Below are 20,100 nucleotides of genomic sequence, written 5' to 3'. Positions count from 1 at the left end.
AGAAGATGTCATTATGGATAGCCAAACATTATGCGTATAGTTAGGTATAATGTAACTAAAGCATCATGTCAGTGTAAATCCATGTTTCCACTGGATTGTATTGCCGTTAAGACATATAGAAAGAAACATAATACATTGAAATAATATGATGACAAGAAAACCAAGATACAATGTTTATTGCCATCATGTTTGGAAAGCGCAGCACGGCATGATTCCAGCCTGACACGAAAGACAATTAAAACGGTGGACAAGAATAATTGCAATAATCTAATTTCCTCCAATAAATTGATAGCCTCTCGTCTGCATCCCAAAAAACAATGACAAATGGTAATTTCAGAGCTTTTATTCCCTGCAGTTGTTCCATATGCTGCCATTGCCAAACTAGCCTCCAGCTTCTCGCTCACAGCCAATCACGTTATTGATCTCATCAGTCCTTAATTTAGTTCACCTGTGTCACTCAGCATCTCCATATAAAGCGCCCACCTTGTTTTCGTCGGATTGAGAAAAAGGAGGCTGAGCTTTCGGCTGAACAATCCGAACGCCGCGGTGGCCACCAACGGGGGAGCTTCACAGAGGAACCCCGCAGTGAGTTAAAGAGGGGTTATTATTTAACCATGCTGGTCTTGTTTGTGCGGCTTACACATTACACTCTCCCCATCTCCTCGCTCACTATTTGTCCCCCATTTTATGTTTTATAATGTATAGATGTAGTGTTGTGGAGACCTGGTTTGATATGGTCAATGTGTATATAAAAAGTACCGTAAGAGGGGTACCACATGTGGTCTACCGTGACCCCCCCCCCCCCCCCCCCCCCCCCCATGCCTAAACGTAAATGTAAGTTCACGGACGAACTAAAGAAAAAAATACCCATGTATTCGCCCCCCCCCCCCCCCCCCCCCCCCCGCGACGAAGTGTCCTCTTTTTCACAAACTCAAATCTGGTCACCCTACATAACCTTACCCTGGAATTTAAGAATGCCATGATTTCCGAACAGTTATTTTTGTTTTGAACAATATCAGTTATTTTGACTCCAATATCAGGGTTCTAACTTCTACAGAGTTGGTCTAATCCAGGACTGGGGCTAGGAGCTGCAGGTGGAGGTTGAGGGAGGTCTGGAGGAGTGGTACAGTCCAACAGATGCAGAAGGGTGAGACAGTCAAGTGCACATGTTTGTAATTTCTCTTGGCTTAATAAAATCGTTCAGACTGAAGCCTTTGACACTAGCAGCAATAACTCCTCATACAAATCAAATTTGTAAAATTTACTTGACACCAAAGTTAGTAAAGCATTGCTGAGGTCAAAGATTTACATTAACAGGGAGAAGAGATGCAAATAGAATATGTGTTTAATTTTCAGCGCAGGTTGGTAAGATGGAGGTCCTTGTAGTGGTAAGATGGAGGTCCTTGTAGTGTTAAGATGGAGGTGGGCTGGAGGTCCTTGGGGTGTTGCTGGTAAGCCCTAGCTTGCCCTAGCTTGATAGCATCGCCTTTTTCAAGGCGGCCTTTCACAGAAAAACTTAAGTTAATAAAAAACGAAAGACCAACTCCAGAACTGGAATTAAAAGAAAAGGTTAACACAGTGGAAAGGCATTTCAAAACCGAAAATATCTGAGATATCCATGGATGACAGGCTGTAAGAAAACAGTACTGGCTGTACTGTACTGCTGGAGTTGTCTACTTTTAACAACTGACAAGTCATTCACTTGGGTCAGCGGCGGCTTTGTCAGCCTTACAAATCTGACAAAGTTAGCCCACCGACATTAAGATTCTGCGGCACACCTGCAAGCGAAGGTCAGTTTGAAAACTTTTGGGGACACAAGAGTTGATCTTCAGCTAGATGAGCAGCGCCGTAATCATACTACGGCTCAAAACAACAAGGTCAGGCATAACAGAGAGATCCTGAAACATCTCATCAATATTGTCACATTTCTTGGAAAGCAAGAGCTGGCATTTTGAGGACATGATGAAAGTAAAGATTCCGAAAACATGGGGAACTACTTGGAGTTAATGGATTTTTTGGCGGAGTATGACAGCCCTCTGAGCTGTCATCTGGATTCGGCCACTGTTTTTATCGGCACCTCCAGCAAAATTCATAATGATCTGATTCAATCGTTGGCGGATGTAATGAACGAGGCAATGAGGGAGGAGGTGAGGAACACTCCTTTTGTCTCCGTTATGGTAGACGAGACAACTGACGTAAGTGCGGTGTTCCCAACACAGAATATTATACAGTCGTTTTATCAGCAATTTGCAGGTTCCCCAATGTGATTGGTTGGCATTAGGTGGCGGGCTCCTATTGGTTGTTCATATAGGTATATTAGGCAGAATCGACCAGAGGGTTCTCTTGGTACTCTGCTCGACCTAGATAACCCGCGTTGGTTGTAACCGTGGATTTCAAATAAAAGATTGGATTAAGTCATCAGTCTGCCGTGTGCCCGTCAACTTCTTCTTAAACAGTGTTAGAACTATATAGTACTGAAACACAACAGTAAGTAACACCGCTCAGATGTCATATGTGCTGCGTTACACAACTGACGGTGGTGTGAAGGAGAGCTTTTTCCAGTATGGTGATTTCAGTGGTGATAAGTGCGCAGAAGCCATAGCTGGACTGGTAATTGCCCAGTGTAACGATGGAGCTGCAATCATGGCCTCTGGACTGAATGGGGTCCAAGCTAAAATAAAGGAAAAAATACCACAAGCTCTCTTCGTTCACTGTGATGCGCACCCTCTGAACCTCGTGATGCCTCAAAGTGCTGCTAAAATGAAAGAGTGCAAAATATTTTTCTCACACCTCAGTGGCCTCACAGCCTTTTTCTGAAGGTCAGCCAAACGCACGAAACTCCTGGATGAAATATGCCAGCGGAGACTGCCCAGAGTGGCTTCTACAAGTCGGAACTTTTCATCACGTTTGGTTTGCAGTGTGTATGGGCGGAGAGAAGAACTCTTGGAGCTCTTTGAATTCATTGTGGACGACCACAATAATTTTGATGATGATGCTGTGCATAGCGCTGATGGATACATCGCACTGCTGACGGGCTTCGAGTTCAGCTTTCTCCTCGCCACATTCAACTCAGTGTTTGCCTCCTCCGATGTGCTCTTTGGGATCTTGCAGAATAAGGATTGTGATATGCAGTTCTGTTTGTACAGCATTGATGACTTTTGCAGTACCACAGAGAGAGAAAAGGTCAAATTTGAGGACACGGTGCGCGAAGTCGGGGCTCCCAGCGGGCGCAGGGCACGGAGAGTTGGAGACATGCGGACAGAGTATCAGCAGCTGCAGAGTGAAATCCTGGACAACATTCTCACTCAGCTGAGGAACAGGTTCAAGGATCATGAAAGAATGAAGTTCCTTGCCCTTCTCGACCCCAAGAAGTTTGCCTCATACAGAGAAAAATTCCCCAGCTCTGAGTTTCAGAGCCTCGCTGAAAACTACGGGCTGCACTTTGACCCCCCAAGGCTCAAGACTGAACTGACAGTCATGCACAACATGGAGAACTTTGAGGCAAGGAGCCCATCAGACCTGCTGCACTTTTTGACACTTAAAGAGCTGACTGAGAGCATGCCGCAGCTGTATCACCTCACCTGCCTGGTGCTGACCATCCCCGCGTCCACTTCCTCCGTGAGGCGGTCTTTCTCGGCTCTGAAGCGCATCAAGACGTATGCCAGAAACAGAACTGGACACGATCGCCTTGGAGCTTTGACACTGATGTCCATAGATAAAGGACTTCTTTTGAAGCTCAAGTAAAAGGACAAACTTTATGACGCTGCCATCGCCCACTTCACAAAGAAACACAGACGAATGGATTTCGTTTTCATGTAAGGTAGGCCTATGGTAACCACCTTGATTATTATTTCCAGTGATTAATTCGGGCCAAGTGGATATTCAGTCATTTGTATTTATTGCGGAGGTTGTCTAACATTTCCAGCGCAAATTGCCTTTAATTCAATATGTAAACTTATCAAAAGTGTATGGTTGGATTTTTGTTTTTAGAGGATTTTTATTGTGCATTTGAAATTGTATTGTAGTTCGAGGAGGAATTTATTTGTCAATGTTTGCGTTTTTTTGTGCGCCGTGAATTCATAGTGGTGTCCATGTTGATGAAATTAGCCTCTGTGTGTTGGTGTCTCGGCCATTCTTCGTTTGAGCCGTGGGTACAGAAGACGAGGTCAGTTCGACTCGCTTCCAAAGATTTCAAGCATTCGCGACTTTAATAAATGATTGCGTTTATTTTACCATACAAAAAAGAACCAAACTGTCTTCTTAATTAAGACAATATTATGAGAAAACCTTTATAGGTAACGAGTAAACTTATATAACAAAGAACTAGACTTAATAAGCGTGCGGTCGAAAGACTTTTTTAAACCTCTGCCTCTTCCCTTGACATTCAGTGTCGAACAAACACACACCTGGCCTTATATTACCTGGGCGGTGCAAAACCCGCATACAGACCCCTACAGGTTAAATGCAAGAAATACATTTCCAGTCTGCACTTGTGACCTAATTTTATATTTCACGATTTTTCATTAGAGTTTGTTTCTTGTTGAAGAGAATGGTATTGATGTTATTGTCTATTTGTTTAGGCTACATCCTTGTCAAGGTTAATTAAAAGATTGCAGTTAAGACCAAGTCAAAGAGCAGAGACTGATTTACTAGGGGGTAACTTTAATGGTCCAGCGTTGAATGAAAAAATAACCTTCTGAAAACTAATTGAAATCACGTAACTAAGTTTGTACACTTTACTGATTTTAAGAAAATAAGATGGGTGTGGAGTGTTTGAAAACCTGCATTTAAAGGGTGTAAGAAGGCAGAAACACAATTATCCAACCAAACATGAATCACTGAGAAACTAAGGAAGAAAACAACCCTATTATAGATATAAAATATATAAAAATTATTACAAGAAACGTATATACACACCCAGTTCCCTCAAAGCATTGGGTGATAATGTTTTTCTTTGTTTGCAATATTCTGTTTCAAAGTAATGTAATTATAAATTGGCTGAATAAAACATTTGAGTTGGTTATAAAACAAAATGGTGGAGGCTCATTTTACACTTACAGAAGGCACCAAATGGATTATCACACCACTGAGCTGCGAGGATGCCCAAAAACTAACGCAGCTAGTCGCGGGATGAGTGAGCGCTAATTTGCAACACAATAGTCATGTCTTTCCCCAAGAAAAGGAAATCGAGGTCCACAAAAAGCAAGTTGAGGGAGAACAACTCATAACTGAATTCTTTCAAAAGATGGGTGAGCACAACGGTTTAAGAGTCAACGATTGAGAATGGCTTAAGCTAATTACAACAGTTTAGATTGAAGGCAGTCATCAGGGGATCTAGCTTGGAGCATAATTGCATTGAATATCCTGATTTATCTCATCTCATCTCATTTTCTTCCGCTTATCCGGGGTCGGGTCGCGGGGGGAGCAGCTCAAGCAGGGGGCCCCAGACTTCCCTTTCCCGGGCCACATTGACCAACTCTGACGGGGGGATCCCGAGGCGTTCCCAGGCCAGTGTTGAGATATAATCTCTCCACCTAGTCCTGGGTCTTCCCCGAGGTCTCCTCCCCACTGGACGTGCCTGAAACACCTCCCAAGGAAGGCGCCCAGTGGGCATCCTTACCAGATGCCCGAACCACCTCAGCTGACTCCTTTCTAAGTAAAGGAGCAGCGGCTCTAATCCGAGTTCCTCACGGATGGCTGAGCTTCTCACCCTATCCCTAAGGGAGACGCCAACCACCCTTCTGAGAAAACTCATCTCGGCCGCTTGTACCCGCGATCTCGTCCTTTCGGTCATCACCCAGATCCTGATTTATCAATATCATAAATGCATCAGCATTATACCTACAATGTTATAACAAAGACATCTATCAAATAAAGAAAAATACATAGCTAAGCTTAATATGAGAGGCATGGCCCTTAGTTTCAGAAACAGCCACAGAGTGTCCCTCTTCATCTCCTGATGTTGCTGAGACGAGGTGTTTGTGTTAGCCCAATTAATTGTAAATAAGAATTAAAGTGTGGCAATACATGGATCAAGAGAGGAAAAGAGCCAACAGAGACCGCCTTTGTGTGGCACCAAGAGTTTTGTGCAACACCCCTGTCTGAATATCATAAACAACCAAAATAGCAATGAGATGGTGGATCACATGTCATGTTAATTTGTGGGTGGTTGAAGGTTTTTCTCGACTAGGTCGGTAGTACATTATCAGACTGCCAGTGATGAGGTCCCAGGATGACGTCATTCTCCTTTATCGAATCCACTTCACCCGTCCCCCCACTGGGCTTCTGAGGAAGGAAGAATTAACCAAACTCAAAGTTTCAAACTATTTAAAGTGGAGGAAGAAAAGTTGAGTGCATGGATGTTGTTTAACACATTACTCTTTCTCCTAAACGATTAAAATGTACAAGCCTATAAGCCTACAATACGGCCTACCTTTTCTCTGGTCGAGGAGGGGGGCTCGAAAAGTTTTCAGTTTGTCTCTTGCTAAAAAATAAATAGAGATGAATAATAGTTATATCCCTATACCGATACCTGCTAATACAGTTTAAAAAAAATACAAAAAATACAAAATTCATTAGCAGGATCTCATATATAACAAGTAGCCCTGCTATAGATTAACACGTTTGTTGGCCTGTGGGACATATTTTGGCGGGGGGCCTGGGGTATGCAAATACCAATAGAAATCCACTCGCTTCCCTACTGCAAAGACCAACCACCTTCATGAAGTCACTTGAAATGCATTTTAATGCTGGGGGGGGGGGGGTCCAAACTACTACTACCCCCAAATATATTGTGGCGACGCCCATGGGAGTATCGATAAATGTAGCTCAAACTTAAAAAAAAAACGTGTGCATACATACTGTCGCGTTATAATTCATATTGTTTGCATTATTTCATTTTCTTTTAAATTATAATGTTGAGATTAATTATTTTATAATTATTAAATATATACATTTTCGGGTCACATTTAAATAAATAGTGTTACGACCTTTTGTTGAGAAGGTATTTGTTCCCACTACCCACCTTTTGTTTTGGGGGGAAAAGTTAAGTAGGCGGATCAATTGACGAGTGACCGAGCACATGCAGGTGTAGCCTACTGTGTTGCCGTGTTGGTTATAATTAAAGAAGATATAAACGCAGAGAGCTGTATGTACTTATTATTGTAACCCGAATGTTCCCACGATCCAGAAGTGACCAGAGGACGCTACCACACAAAAATAAGTGTTACAATACCATTTCCTCCGGAGGCAAACTGCGATGACAGCGGCCAGAAGGAGGACAATGACGACCACAGAAGCTGGTATCGTTACGTGCATAGAGCTTCTCAACTGGAACATCAGCGACCCTGTTCAAGGCAAACATAAATAAATTAAGCGTGAGCAACACAATCAAATTGTGCGTTTGCATAAAATACCCAATCTCTACAGAGACACGGCGCTCAGACCCTTCACGGTGAACTGGACGATGGCGACTTGGACTCTCCTTTTCGAGAAGGTGGCGGTACAGGACAGGTTCTTGGTTCCATCTCCCGATTCAGGGATGAGAGTCATGGTGGAGGAGGTCTCCCAGACGCCCTGTCCCATCCAGGTGTGCCCGATCACAGCGGTATTCGTGGGGTGGCTCCACGTCAGGACGGGCGGTTGTGAGGGACACGTGTGGTTTACGGAGCAGGTCGCGTTGATCACTGATCCCGCGTCGGCGTGGGTTGGAGTGGCGGTCAGCCGGGGCCGTTCTGGGGACGCTGAGTCACGAAACCAAACAGAATCTCAGGCATGGTTCCTCATCCCCGGATTCTCACTGATTAACCATTTGCTCCCCAAAAGAAGAACGTCTGCATTTACATTTAGGGCAATTAGCAGACGCTTTTATCCAAGGTGACTTGCAATCAGTACATTTGTCAGAAGAAAGAGTAACAACAATATATTGCTGTCTGTATTGTAAGGATGATAATAGAACCAAGTGACAAGCACTTAACAATCTCTAGGTTAACACATTCCCTTTATACAACAAATATAGCTAGAATAGTATGCTACACGATGCTAAGTACTATTTTTGAGGTGCAAGGACGTACAACATACAATAAGTTTGTACAATAAGTGCCAGGACGTACAACATACAAAGCTGAATACCTTGCATAACGATAAACACACAACTGTCGTTGAAGCTGTATTTGGCCTCGCCAGATACAGCTTCGGCACGGAAACAGAAGGGGCCGTTGTCGAAAGGCTTGATGTCATTGATCTCCAGGGTGCAGTTTCCATGGCCGACAGTGCCCAGTAACTTAGTGCGGCCCTTGAAATGGGTCAGCACATTGCTCTGGCCCCCGTGGTAGACACAGCCCCCTTCCCGGTTGTACCAGATGCCCCGCAGTCCAGTCGTGAGGTGGTCCGGCATCTGGAAGGAGCAGGGTATCACCACGCAGGAGCGAGGTAACGCTGTGATTTTGGGCAGGACATCAGCAGCCAGGAGTGTGGATTCTGTGATCAGAGGAACAAGTCAAACTGCAGGCCCAGAGCCTGGGGACGGTCACTGATCGTGTAGGCCTAAAGCTTGTTGAGTCATACTGTATGCCTACAGCTTATTGACAATTGGTCAAACTGTAGGCCTGTAGCCCTTTGGCAATAACTCTTACCGTAGGAAAAACAAGTCATACTTAAAAAAAAACTCTTGTGGCAATCAGCCACACTGTAGGCCTACATCCTGTTGGTAATCAGTCATACTATACCTTTCCACAGTCACTTATACTGTAGGCATACCACCTGTTCAGTCACTTATACTGTAGGCCTGTGCTGTGATCAAGTCAACATAACCCAATGGAATATGACTGCACTTACTGTCATCTATACTGTCCAACGTCACAAACCGCTGCTTATATTCTGAAAGATGAACAAATAACATTTGATTTAAAATGTGCAGAGTATATTTGCAAAAATAACGGGACATAAGGGGTTTGCGGCAACTCACTTTTCACACGTAGGCTTGAGGAGGCTGAGAAGGTACCACCAGTGGTGAACTGGGCGGTGCAGGTCAACAATTTACCATCGTCCTCAAGCCTGGGAACGAAGGTTAGGATGGACGTGGTATTAAACGTGTTTCCCGAGGTCTCCAGGGTGGTTCCGAAGCTCTGCATGTCACTGTAGTTCCAGGTGATGGCCAGGTACGCCTTTTTGCAGGTGTAGGAAGCGGAGCAGGTCACATGCTTCGCCACGCCCTCCATCAACTCCTCCAGCTCCTCGGACATTTTGATCTCATGAAATGGACCTGATTGGAGGGGTGATTCATGGTAAACGCACTGCATTTCTACAGCGCTTTTTCTAACCAGTTGCCACTCAAAGCGCCTTACATTCAACCACTCATGCTTCACACACGGACGGCGGTGTTGACCATGCAAGGCGACAGGCAGCTCGTCGGGAGCAGTTAGGGTGAGCAGTCTTGCTCAGGGACACCGCGACACGCAGCTAGGAGGTGAAGGGGGATCAAACTAGCAACCTTCCAGTTACCAGCCGACCCGCCCTACCTCCTGAGCCACAAGCTTCCCGTGGATGGCTGGGTTTAGGTCTGAATGTCTCCACACCGATCAACCTGATGCTAGCTCCCGGCAGCATTACTCACATTCTGCCGTCATCCGCTGGTTGGTCGTGGCCGTTTGACCCCCAGGGTGCCGCACAGTGCAGACCACTCCAACGTCCTCCTCCCGCACCGTCCAGGTGAGTTCGAGCGTCCTCTCCCACACGCCGTGGGAAACCTCTCGTGGGAAAGTCTCCGAGAGTCGCCCCCCTGTTCGGCCCAATGGTGCAGCGTCTAGGATGAGGTTGGGGGGTGCGGCTGGACAGGAATGCCGGACACTGCAGAATACTTTCATCTCTTCTCCCACCCGGGGAACACCGTTCATTTTCACCTGTGGCTGTTGAGCGATTTCTATAGACACACAACAAGGGTTTAATCTATGGTAATACAACAAGGATCTAATCCACGGAAGCACAACAAAGGGAGCACAACAAGTATTCGATCCATGGAAACACAACAAGGGTTTATTCTATGAAAACACAAGGGTTTAATCTATGGAAACACAAGGGTTTAATCTATGGAAACACAAGGGTTTAATCTATGGAAACACAAGGGTTTAATCTATGGAAACACAACAAGGGTTTAATCTGGAAACACAACATTGATATCATAGACGTAGTCTATAGAAACCCATCATCGATGTTTTATCAATAGTAACAACGTTGATGTTTAATCTACAGAAACACAACAGATATTTCCATGACAGTACTCCGTCTTCTACGGTTCAGCCTTCCATCTCTTCAGTTGAAACACCACACAGAGGGATTCTCTTACCTGTGACCCGGAGCTGAGAGGTTCTATCGTTGAGGTTGTGGTCGTGGTAGGACGTGATTGGGTTCTTATCCACCCAGGGGTAGAGTCGGTTCTGGTCGAGGGACATCTCCAGCCTCTCTATATACAGGCTGCAGTTCCCCTGGGACACCGACCCAGGCAAACTGGTTCTCCCGGCGTACTTGACGGCCATGCCCTGTTTCTGGGGAAACACCTGTGGGTATGCGTCGGGCTGGAGCAGGTACCACTTCACCTCCAGGCCCGATGGCCGGGTGGAGGTGTAGGTGAAGGAGCAGGGGATCACGGCGCAGGAGCCCACCAGGCCGGTGATGCTACCAGGGGTCTCGTAGGACCAGTCACGAGAGAGTATGGACCCTTTAGGGGAGGAGAAACAGCCAAATGGCCACAGTGTACAAACCAACATCAGTCAACGTTCTGTAAGTCAGCTGCAGCAAAGAAACTTCAAACATTAAACTGCTGCATGAGAATTTATTCTAACATTTGGCTTTCAAACCTTGCTGATAGCCCATTGATGAGGAACCGTATGATATGACACTTTTGACGTTAGTCAGAATTCTGACTATAATCCAGATAAAAAGAGTTCTGATTTCAAAGTCAGAAATCGGAGATTACTGTCTCAGAACTCCAAAAAAAACATTAAACCTGTATTTTCTTTTTAGTTCAGACTTTAAACTCTGTGTTCCGAGTCTAGAGTCAGAATTCTGACTTTAAAGACAAAACTCCAAAATAATAATCACATGAGGACCGAATCCCCCTCCGTAGACCTGGGAGAGCCCTAGACAAGGTGTGTCCGTGTCTCTACTCACTCTTGACTTGTATGGTCATGCTTTCCTCCTGCCGGCGCCCGCCTATGAAGCGTGCGAAGCAGGTCAGCGGTCGACCCTGGTCCTGGGCAGCCGCGGTGAAGTTCAGCTCGGACCGCGTCCTCCAGCGGCCCACCCCCACCATGGAGACTGGCAGGGTGGCCGGCATGCCCTCATAGTTCCAGGTGAGGGTGGGCAAGTGTTTGGGGCAGCTGAACTCCACGGAACAGGAGACACTGCTCACCTTTCCCTCTGGAAACATCCGGTCTGACGGCGGCACGATGCGCAGAGGCTGGAAGGAGCCTGGGAGGACGGAGGACGGGGAATGAACTGCATTTACAGAGCGCTTTTCTAACCAGTGGCCACTCAAAGCGCTTTACAACACCGCCAGCTCGTCGGGAGCAGAAAGGGTGAGTTGTCTTGCTTAGGGACACCCCTCGACACACTAGGGGGAGCCTGGGATCGGACTTGTAACCTTCTGGTTACCAGCCAACCCGCTCAAACTCCTGGAGCCACATGCCGCCCAGTGGCTCGTAAGAAACCATACAACAGCTAAGTGATTGCACTAATAAATCGGATTAGCATGGTGACGTCTGCAACGTGCTAACAGCTCTTACACTCACCCCCTACACCCCAACACTTACGCACTTATGTATGTTGTACATCCTAGCACTTAAAAATAGTACCTAGCATTTTTTTTAACCTTCTAGCTATGGAAACACAATGGTTTAATCTATGGAAACACAACAAGGGTTTATTCTATGGAAACACAAGGGTTTAATCTATGGAAACACAACAAGGGTTTAATCTATGGAAACACAACAAGGGTTTATTCTATGGAAACACAAGGGTTTAATCTATGGAAACACAACAAGGGTTTATTCTATGGAAACACAAGGGTTTAATCTATGGAAACACAAGGGTTTAATCTATGGAAACACAAGGGTTTAATCTATGGTCCTAGCTATCTTTGTCGAATACGGGGATTGGGTTAACCTGGCGATTGATAGTGCTTGGCACTTGGTTCTATGACCATCCTAACTGTACCCACAGCGATATATTATGGTTGTTCTTTCTTCTGACAAATGTAATTATTGTAAGTCGCTTTGGATAAAAGCGTCTGCTAAATGGCCTTAATGTAAAATGTATGTTTTAACTTACACTCCGCTTCAAAGCTATCAGACGCCGTGGCTTCCAGACCTCCAGGATGGCGGACGGAGCAGTCCACTCTCTGCTGGACGCTCTGGATGCGCAGGGAGGCGGTGAGGGTGGTCCGGGCCGTGCCGTCCAGCAGCAACTCGGTGGCCACTTTGGACCACTCGGATCCGATGTTGAGTTTCAGGGTGGGAGGGATGGTGGGACAGGTGTGGACCACACTGCACTGGACAGTCACTGACTGGCCGACCTTCATCTCCCCGTAGAAAATAATCTTTGGGGGCTCGGCTGTCACTGGAGGGAACACACACACCACACAGACCTCATAAGCACACACAACACACACATCGGGAACACACACATCGTGAATGCCCACTCCATGAAGCGACATTATCAACACACACATCATGAACACACAGAAAGAACACATCATGAACACACACAACACACACATCAACACCCACACATTATGGACACACACGTCATAAACACGCATCATGAACACACACATGACCCCGCACAAAATGAACGCGCACATCATGGACATACACATCATAAGCACACATGACACAAACATCGTGAACACACACAAAGAACACATCCTGAACACACAACACCCACATCATGTACCCACACACTCAATGAACCGAGATAATGGACACACACAACACGCACATCATGAAAACCCAGAAAGAACACATCATGAACACGCACATCGTGAACACACTAATCATAAACACCCATAATGAACACACACATCACAAACACACACGTGGACACACAGTGGTTCAAAGCCCCTTCCCCTCACTCACGCTCCACCTGGATGGTGACGGTGGTGTCATAGAACCTGTAGGTTTTCCACCCCACGTTCTCCGGGTCCACCCAGGGGTAGATCTTCTCCCTGTGGAGGCTGCTGTCCACTCGGGAGATCTGGAGGCTGCAGTCGCGGGGCCCGTGACGCACGAGACTGGTCTTCCCGGAGAACTTCGAAATGACCTTCCTATTGTTCCAGGCATCGTAGACCAGAGGGTAGCTGGACCGGGCGTATTGGTACCACACCACGCGGCCCGGGACCTTGGGGGGGTCCCAGTGGTAGTCAAAGCTGCAGGGGATCACCAGACAGGACTTCCACAGGGCTTTGATGTGGCTCGGCATATTGACGTACCAGGCCCCGGAACCACAGACTAGGAACCCTGTTTACACACACGCACATATATGTGCGCATACCGGTACAGATGAAAATACACACACACACACACACACACACACACACGAACACGTACACGTACACGTACACGTACACATGCACACACACACATACAGATACACATGAATATGCATACACACACAAAAATACACACACACACACACACACACACACAAAATCCCTTGATACCTTTCAAACATTTTTTTGATTTTATTATCAATATATATTACAAGGTGATGTACCTGCAATGACCATGGTTAGAAGAACATGCTGCAAAACGTCCGCCATCCTCCTATGAACACCTAACACCATGAAATTATGTCAACTGTTTTTAAAAAATATAGCAGGCAATTCATAAGAGGAATAATTGATTCTCCTCTAGGATTTATTTCCCCTAAAAAATAAGTTATCAACATTTATGTCAGTGTCGAAAAGAGCGTCTTACCTGATATCTTGTCGACTTAATGTGTAGCGCTCCGACCACTCATCAAACACACACACACACACACACACACACACATATACACACACACACACACACACAGGATAAGAATAGAACTGGTTTCACGGTTCAATAAGCTAAAGAAGACATCTGTGAGCGCGAGAAATGGAGCGGATCCAACCTTTCTTAACCTTTAAACTTTCCTTTCAGGGTTTAACTTCTTCATTTCAGAGAAACGTCTGGTTTTCCACTGACACACTATAATAGTCCAGTCTTTTTCTTTTTTCAAATGTTTTTATTGTTTTATTTTTAATCCTTTTCAAAGAACAGCAAGTTACAAATACAGTAAACACAAGAAACAACCAACCAGAAAAAAAAATACTTTAAATAAAAATAAAGAATAATCATAATAATTATATATAATAATAATTATCACAAACAATTTAAAAAAACAATTTCAACATTTTTTGTTTGTCTTGATGTAAATAATCAACTCAGTAATTTTCACGGGGATATCTAAAGGTTAAAATGTTTACCCGATTCAAGTGAGAAAAATAATAAATATGCGTACGAATAGGATATATCTGGGTCTTTTTCTAAACTTTCCCCTGACGGGTTTCTTCGAGTTTGCTTCTGTTGCAATTTTTTTTTACCTTTTTTCATAAAATGACTAGGGAGAGGACTATGAGGAGAAGGGGTGGGAGACACCAACAGCAAGAAACTCAAAGAATAAGTTCTTACTAAAAAAGCATAGCACATCACTTCTGCGAGTGTCCCAGTCACCGTGGAGCAGCCCTTAATTGCTCACCTTCTATTGACTTTTACTGACTTATTTGGTTGACTTTTACTGTTTGTCCATTTTGTTTTTTCTCAACTGTACTGTCTGTTGAGCTACTGGATACCTGAATTTGCCCAAGGGGATGAATAAAGTATCTTCTTGCTTAATAACTCAGTTACTTAAACCCGATAGACCAGACGATTCGAGTTTTAGAGTCGACACGAATGATGAGACCGAGATTTCAAGCATGGAAGGGACATTTTATTGTGCAGGGCCGGAGATCATGTTTACACAGCATAACGCATACAAAACATAACACACCATGTGACAGAATGTTAACATTTGGTCGTTATCTAAAGCGGTGTACGTTTTCTGAGAACAATCAAAGCCTAGGAGCATCAGTTGAGTAGAGCTAAAACAAATTCCCTGGAATGCCCGATTCATAGTACTTAATTGTGTAGCATCTGCAGTAGCTGCTATCACTGCTGTATACGGGGAATGGGTTAGCCTAGCGATTGTTAGTACTTGCACTTGGTTCTATGAACATCCTTACTGTACCGACAGCGATATATTGTTCCACTTCTTATCACAAATGTAATTATTGTAGGTCGCTTTGGATAAAAGCGTCTGCTAAATACCCTAAATGCTAATGAGTCGAAGTGGAACTGAACACCAACAAAAGATTGGAGCACAGCCTCTCATCTCTTCACGGAGGAAGTCGCTGTGCTCAGAGGTTTCCATAAATGTTGAGGTCAGCAGTGTTCGTGTAATCATCGTCACAGGAATCACCGAAGCCCTGGGAGAAACAACATCACCCGGGTGTCAGAGATGACGGAGCAGTTTTTAAGGGGAAATTATCGTTTTATTATTTGATTGCTTCATACCCGGTCGTCACCAGTCGCCCCTCGATTGGAGAAGGACCCCGGCTGACTGGAAACCATCGCCACAAAGGAAAGCGTTGATTAGAAACACCAATTAGACGGACCAGCAGGGAGGCTAAGAGGTCTCAGCAGGACGAGGATGTGAACGCAAGAGAAGACTCTCACCTAGACTTTGCATTGCCTCCCCCCTTACCCTCCCCCCAACCATCCCCCTAGATCCCTCGTATGCACTTATTGTATGTTGGACGTCCTTGCACTTAAAAAATAGTACCTGACATCGTTTAGAGTCTTATCCTAGCTATCCTTGTTCTAAACAGGGAATGGGTTTATCTAGCGATTGTTAGTGCTTGGCACTTGGTTCTTTGAACATCCTTACTGTACCGAGAGCGATATATTGTTGTTTCTCTATCTTCTGACAAATGCACTTATTGTAAGTCACTTTGGATAAAAACGTCTGCTAAATGTGAAGAAGGGAGCTGTGGTACCTCTTCGGCGATGGACAGCGGGGTTTCGAGATTTTCTGTTTCTTTGCAGTGTTATTCGGCCTGTAAGTGAACGATATGATCAAGAAGGGTACCAAACACTTAGGCCCAATCCCATTTCTACCCCTTCAAAACAAGCGGGAGGGGTAAGGGGAAGGGGTAAGGTGTAGAAATGGGATTGGGCCTTAATTACAATAACAGAACTGTTGGGGGACACTTACATATCATAAGCACTCAAATCTACCGGCTCCCTGCAAGGAAAAAACAACAAAAAACGAAAACGTGATTTATCATTCAAAATAACCCAGAACAGAGGATCATGGAGTACCACCACGCATTTCCTGTTGGGAGGTTTACATCGTCAGGAAAAGGTTGGAATGGTTGAGTAACACGTTATTCTCATCTCAACACTCATCTCTATATTTCTTTATTTCTACACAACTGGGACCGGCTGAAAAGCATGTTCGTTCGGAAAGAAGAACAGAAACCACAGGCTTAAACCAAGGTCTAAACATAGGCCACGATGTAATCAGCACCGCCAGATGGAACGGTTACGCATGGCCTTAGAAGAGGGTTTCCATGTGTACATTGTGTGTATACATGGTCCGTCTGAGAACGGACCGATCTCCAGACGGTACTGACCTCGGACGAGAGGGCATGAAGCGGCTGGAGCTCATCCTAAAATGAAGAAACAAACAACAACGATAACATGTTGTTGAATGTCATCACGTTTTACACACAATGGATGATAATAAGATCATGTTCAACAGACACAATGGATGGTGTTGAAACATGTTTTACACTCAATAGATTTGTGTCTCCATCGATGATTTAATGAAACCAAATCAGACTTGTTCACTCACCTCTGCGATATTCTTGAAAGCTGATTCCGCAATCTAATATAAACGCAAAACAGAATTGATGAACCCATCTGTTTACCTGACTGCACCGATCTAATCGTCACAATATCCTTTTACTTGCCTGCCGTTTCCTCTGCTTTGAAGATCAGCAATACGGTTCCTTATGCAATTAGAGAAGGATAATATTAATAGCTAATTGATATGGTATATGGACAGTTTTTAATTCACCATTCGGACCTGTGGCCACTCACAGCACATGCAATCAGTGGCTAACATTCACCCATTCATAAACACGCTCATACACTGACCGAGCTGTCACCATGGAGGTAGAGCCAACAGTTAGCTCTACTCAGGGACTCACAACACTTAGCCGGGAATAGAACCAGCAACCAGAATCCACACAACGCTCTCTACCTCCTGGGCTACAGGCTAGTGTGGATTCTCACCAGGACGGAACTCACTTGTATTTGATCTTCATTAGAACACAGAGCGCTCCAAAGACCACAGCTGTCCCAAGGCCGACAACGAGAGGAAGGATAATGTGCAGGTACAGCTCTTTACCTGGGAACAGAATCAATACGAACAGAAAGAATAAGAACAGAAACAATACAACTCTTTACCAGAGAACAGAAACAATAAGAACAGAAACAATCCCCCTCTTTACCTGGGAACAGAAACAAGTCCCGGATGAACAGAGACTCACAGACCACAATTCCTCCACTGAATGTCACATGTAATTGACTCCAGGGAACCACAGGATGATCAAAGACATGCATTCATCACAGCCATGAGGCATGGACCATTGCTCTTGATTGAAGACGCCATTCTGCACTCACGTTTCACAAAGAGATGGTGCGTGGAGGAGGAGGTCACCCCTCCGTTGAAGGTTGCCGTGCAGCTGAGCTCTGAGTCGTCGTCCGTTGCGGCCGGGATGAAGGTCAGGATGGACTCCATTTCCCAGGAGCCCTTGCCGTTGTCTTTGTTGATCTTGATGACCCCCGTGTCCGTGGAGGGCCGGCTCCAGGTGATGTTGGGCAGATGGGCCGGGCAGGTGTGGGCCACAGAGCAGGAGATGGTGTAAGGTTCACCCTGGATTGCCTTCCTCAGAGTATTTAATTTAGGTTTGGGGGGTTCTGCTGCAAAAGAGGAGGGGAAGCAAAAGAGTTAGAAGACCTTTACATCGAGGGGATTGACGCTTTTATCTAAAGCGACTTACAAACATTCATTCCCACGGTCACATGTTGACTGACTGCGGAGTCAACCACGCAGGGCGATAGCCAGCTCTTAAGGAACAGTTAGGGTGAGGCGATCCCCGGCTCCTCCTAGCTGAGTTTAGAGGTGTCCCCGAGCAAGACACCTCTCCCTGACTGCTCCTGACGAGCAGGCTGTCGCCTTGCAGGGTGGACACCGCCGTCAGTGTGTGAATGTGTGCATGAATGGGTGAATGTTGGGCAATGTTGTAAAGCGCTTTGAGTGGCCACTGGTTAGAAAAGCGCGGTATAAATGCGGCCCATTTACCATTTACACAGACACTACCTACCAAGCAAGTTAAGGCGAGCGCAGTGGTTCTCAAGGTCAGAGGTCTTCAAAGTCCTATCACTCATTTCTACTTTGAAGCAGAAGGGGCCGTTGTCGTGATCCTTCACCTCTATTATCTTTAAGGTGCAGTTCCCATTCGTGAGTCGTCCCGTCAGCTCTGTGCGGCCTTTAAACTCATCCATGATAACCGTACTGTCTTCTTGGAAGATGTACTGCTCGTTATCCCCCTCCGGGAACCAGCTGCCTTTGAGCATGGCGCGGGAAAGCACTCCATATGTGAAGGAGCAAGGGATGACCACACAGGAGTCGACCAGAGCATCTACTTCCCGGACGACCTTGGCGTTCCAGTCTTCTGACCACGCAGTGCGGCTCGTAGCTGGGAACACATCAGGCTTGTGTTAGGGTTAGGGTTGGGGTTAGGGTTAGGGTTAGCAGTGGAAGACCTACTTGTGTATGTCCAAGACTTAGGTTAAACTTTACAACAAAGGAAGTAGGCCTATCAGACATTGTATTTCTGTTTATTGTCATTGTTATTATTATTGTTATTGACAGGCTCACATGAAAAGGTCTAATTAAAACACACAATTATTTCCGTCATTATGGCTGAGGGTTAAATTGTTGCCAAGTTACAAAACTTAAATGTGAAAAAGATCTTTAAAAAGGATTTGTCATATAATGTGAGATAAGTGCACATGATTTTGTACTATATTGTACTAAATTGATACTTAAAAAGGATGAAAGTATATCGATTCGGTACCTAACTAAAGTTAAGCCAAAGTACCTACCAAGCCTTTTTTGTATTTTGCTTCCACAACTTCCACAACTGAACGATCAATTACTTTGATTAAATTTGTGGCATCGATCATTTTAACCCTTGACCCAAAAAGCAGTTAACCCAAAAGCATTTACCTTGTAAGAGCAGCCACCCGAGCAGGACGGTTGTGTCTCTACTCATACTTGCTTCAATCCTCACTGATTAACTTTAGGGATGCAGATACTTAAAAGAACCATTCAAAATGCAGAGAATAAAATATATTATAACACACACAATGTAAAGATTTTAAAATGAATAAGTAAACTAATGAAAAGTAAACAAAAATAAATGAAGATGTGTGTTGGTAAATGCACATGGAAACGTATTATAAAAAACCATCAATAATTCTAAATAAAATCAAACATTAAGTCAAAGTGTTCCAACCTGATTCTCCTCGGCCAGACAAAGTAGAAGTGTGAAGCTCTTTATGTAAATTAGTTGAAACTCAACAGTGTGGTCCTCTAGGGGAAAACCAAGATACTGCCATGACAACAAGGACATTCGTATGACAAAGGAAACCAAAATCGTTTTAGCCTGAAAAGATTACAATTTAAATGTGTGTTCACAATATTGTAGTGAATCACTGTACTAAAATAGGGGAGACCGGGTAAGGTTGCAACTAATTTTTCTTCAGCACCTAAAACTAATTTATTATTTTTTAAAGCTACTGTTCTGGACCTTTTAGGTAAAGTGCCTACATTTGTCTTAAAATTACGATTTCTCTCGTAACTCCTGGAAAAATGGCGCCAACTAGTGGAACATTGTTGCAAGTGAAGGTA

At 44.8% G+C, this 20,100-nt stretch overlaps 2 protein-coding genes across 4 annotated transcripts; both read right to left on the bottom strand.

Moving 5' to 3' along the window:
- Positions 1-3,942: 3,942 nt before the first annotated feature.
- Positions 3,943-14,065, bottom strand: LOC130391688 (sialoadhesin). Of its 2 annotated transcripts, XM_056601928.1 has the most exons (14): positions 13,971-14,065; positions 13,768-13,827; positions 13,131-13,511; positions 12,325-12,612; positions 11,167-11,466; positions 10,343-10,714; positions 9,614-9,919; positions 8,966-9,262; positions 8,836-8,877; positions 8,131-8,478; positions 7,446-7,742; positions 7,235-7,346; positions 6,434-6,484; positions 3,943-6,285 (listed from the first exon to the last, which is right to left on the bottom strand). In XM_056601928.1, exons 2-14 carry the CDS (start codon positions 13,811-13,813, stop codon positions 6,249-6,251), a joined length of 2,877 nt encoding a protein of 958 aa, XP_056457903.1. In that variant the 5' UTR covers positions 13,814-13,827; positions 13,971-14,065; the 3' UTR covers positions 3,943-6,248. The 2 variants fall into 2 exon arrangements, with proteins under 2 accessions (XP_056457903.1, XP_056457902.1); XM_056601927.1 differs by lacking the exon at positions 13,971-14,065 and having other exon boundaries at positions 13,768-13,952.
- A 712-nt stretch (positions 14,066-14,777) lies between these two features.
- Positions 14,778-19,743, bottom strand: LOC130391700 (myelin-associated glycoprotein-like). 2 transcript variants are annotated; one of them, XM_056601950.1, is made up of 12 exons: positions 19,706-19,743; positions 19,417-19,504; positions 18,509-18,883; positions 17,805-18,104; positions 17,430-17,529; positions 17,090-17,128; positions 16,972-17,004; positions 16,751-16,786; positions 16,330-16,359; positions 16,112-16,171; positions 15,630-15,675; positions 14,778-15,541 (listed from the first exon to the last, which is right to left on the bottom strand). In XM_056601950.1, the coding sequence occupies exons 2-12, from the start codon at positions 19,460-19,462 to the stop codon at positions 15,473-15,475; spliced, it is 1,134 nt and encodes a 377-aa protein (XP_056457925.1). In that variant the 5' UTR covers positions 19,463-19,504; positions 19,706-19,743; the 3' UTR covers positions 14,778-15,472. The 2 variants fall into 2 exon arrangements, with proteins under 2 accessions (XP_056457925.1, XP_056457924.1); XM_056601949.1 differs by lacking the exon at positions 19,706-19,743 and having other exon boundaries at positions 14,779-15,541; positions 19,417-19,677.
- Positions 19,744-20,100: the final 357 nt, after the last annotated feature.

This window comes from Gadus chalcogrammus, chromosome 11 (assembly GCF_026213295.1).
Source record: "Gadus chalcogrammus isolate NIFS_2021 chromosome 11, NIFS_Gcha_1.0, whole genome shotgun sequence".
Taxonomy (NCBI): Eukaryota; Metazoa; Chordata; class Actinopteri; order Gadiformes; family Gadidae; genus Gadus; species Gadus chalcogrammus.
This window is presented reverse-complemented; position numbering and strand designations above follow the sequence as displayed.

Excerpts from the sequence above, each read along its gene's own strand:
- LOC130391688 (XM_056601927.1), bottom strand. The coding sequence starts at position 13,837 with ATGGTGTTAGGTGTTCATAGGAGGATGGCGGACGTTTTGCAGCATGTT. Across the intron at positions 8,878-8,965 it reads CTCAAGCCTACGTGTGAAAA|AATATAAGCAGCGGTTTGTG; the intron begins GTGAGTTGCCGC and ends TTCATCTTTCAG. Across the intron at positions 7,347-7,445 it reads CGTCCAGTTCACCGTGAAGG|GGTCGCTGATGTTCCAGTTG; the intron begins GTCTGAGCGCCG and ends TGCCTTGAACAG.
- LOC130391700 (XM_056601950.1), bottom strand. The coding sequence starts at position 19,462 with ATGAGTAGAGACACAACCGTCCTGCTCGGGTGGCTGCTCTTACAAG. Across the intron at positions 18,105-18,508 it reads CGCTCGCCTTAACTTGCTTG|CAGAACCCCCCAAACCTAAA; the intron begins GTAGGTAGTGTC and ends CCTCTTTTGCAG. Across the intron at positions 16,172-16,329 it reads GATTTGAGTGCTTATGATAT|GCCGAATAACACTGCAAAGA; the intron begins GTAAGTGTCCCC and ends GTTCACTTACAG.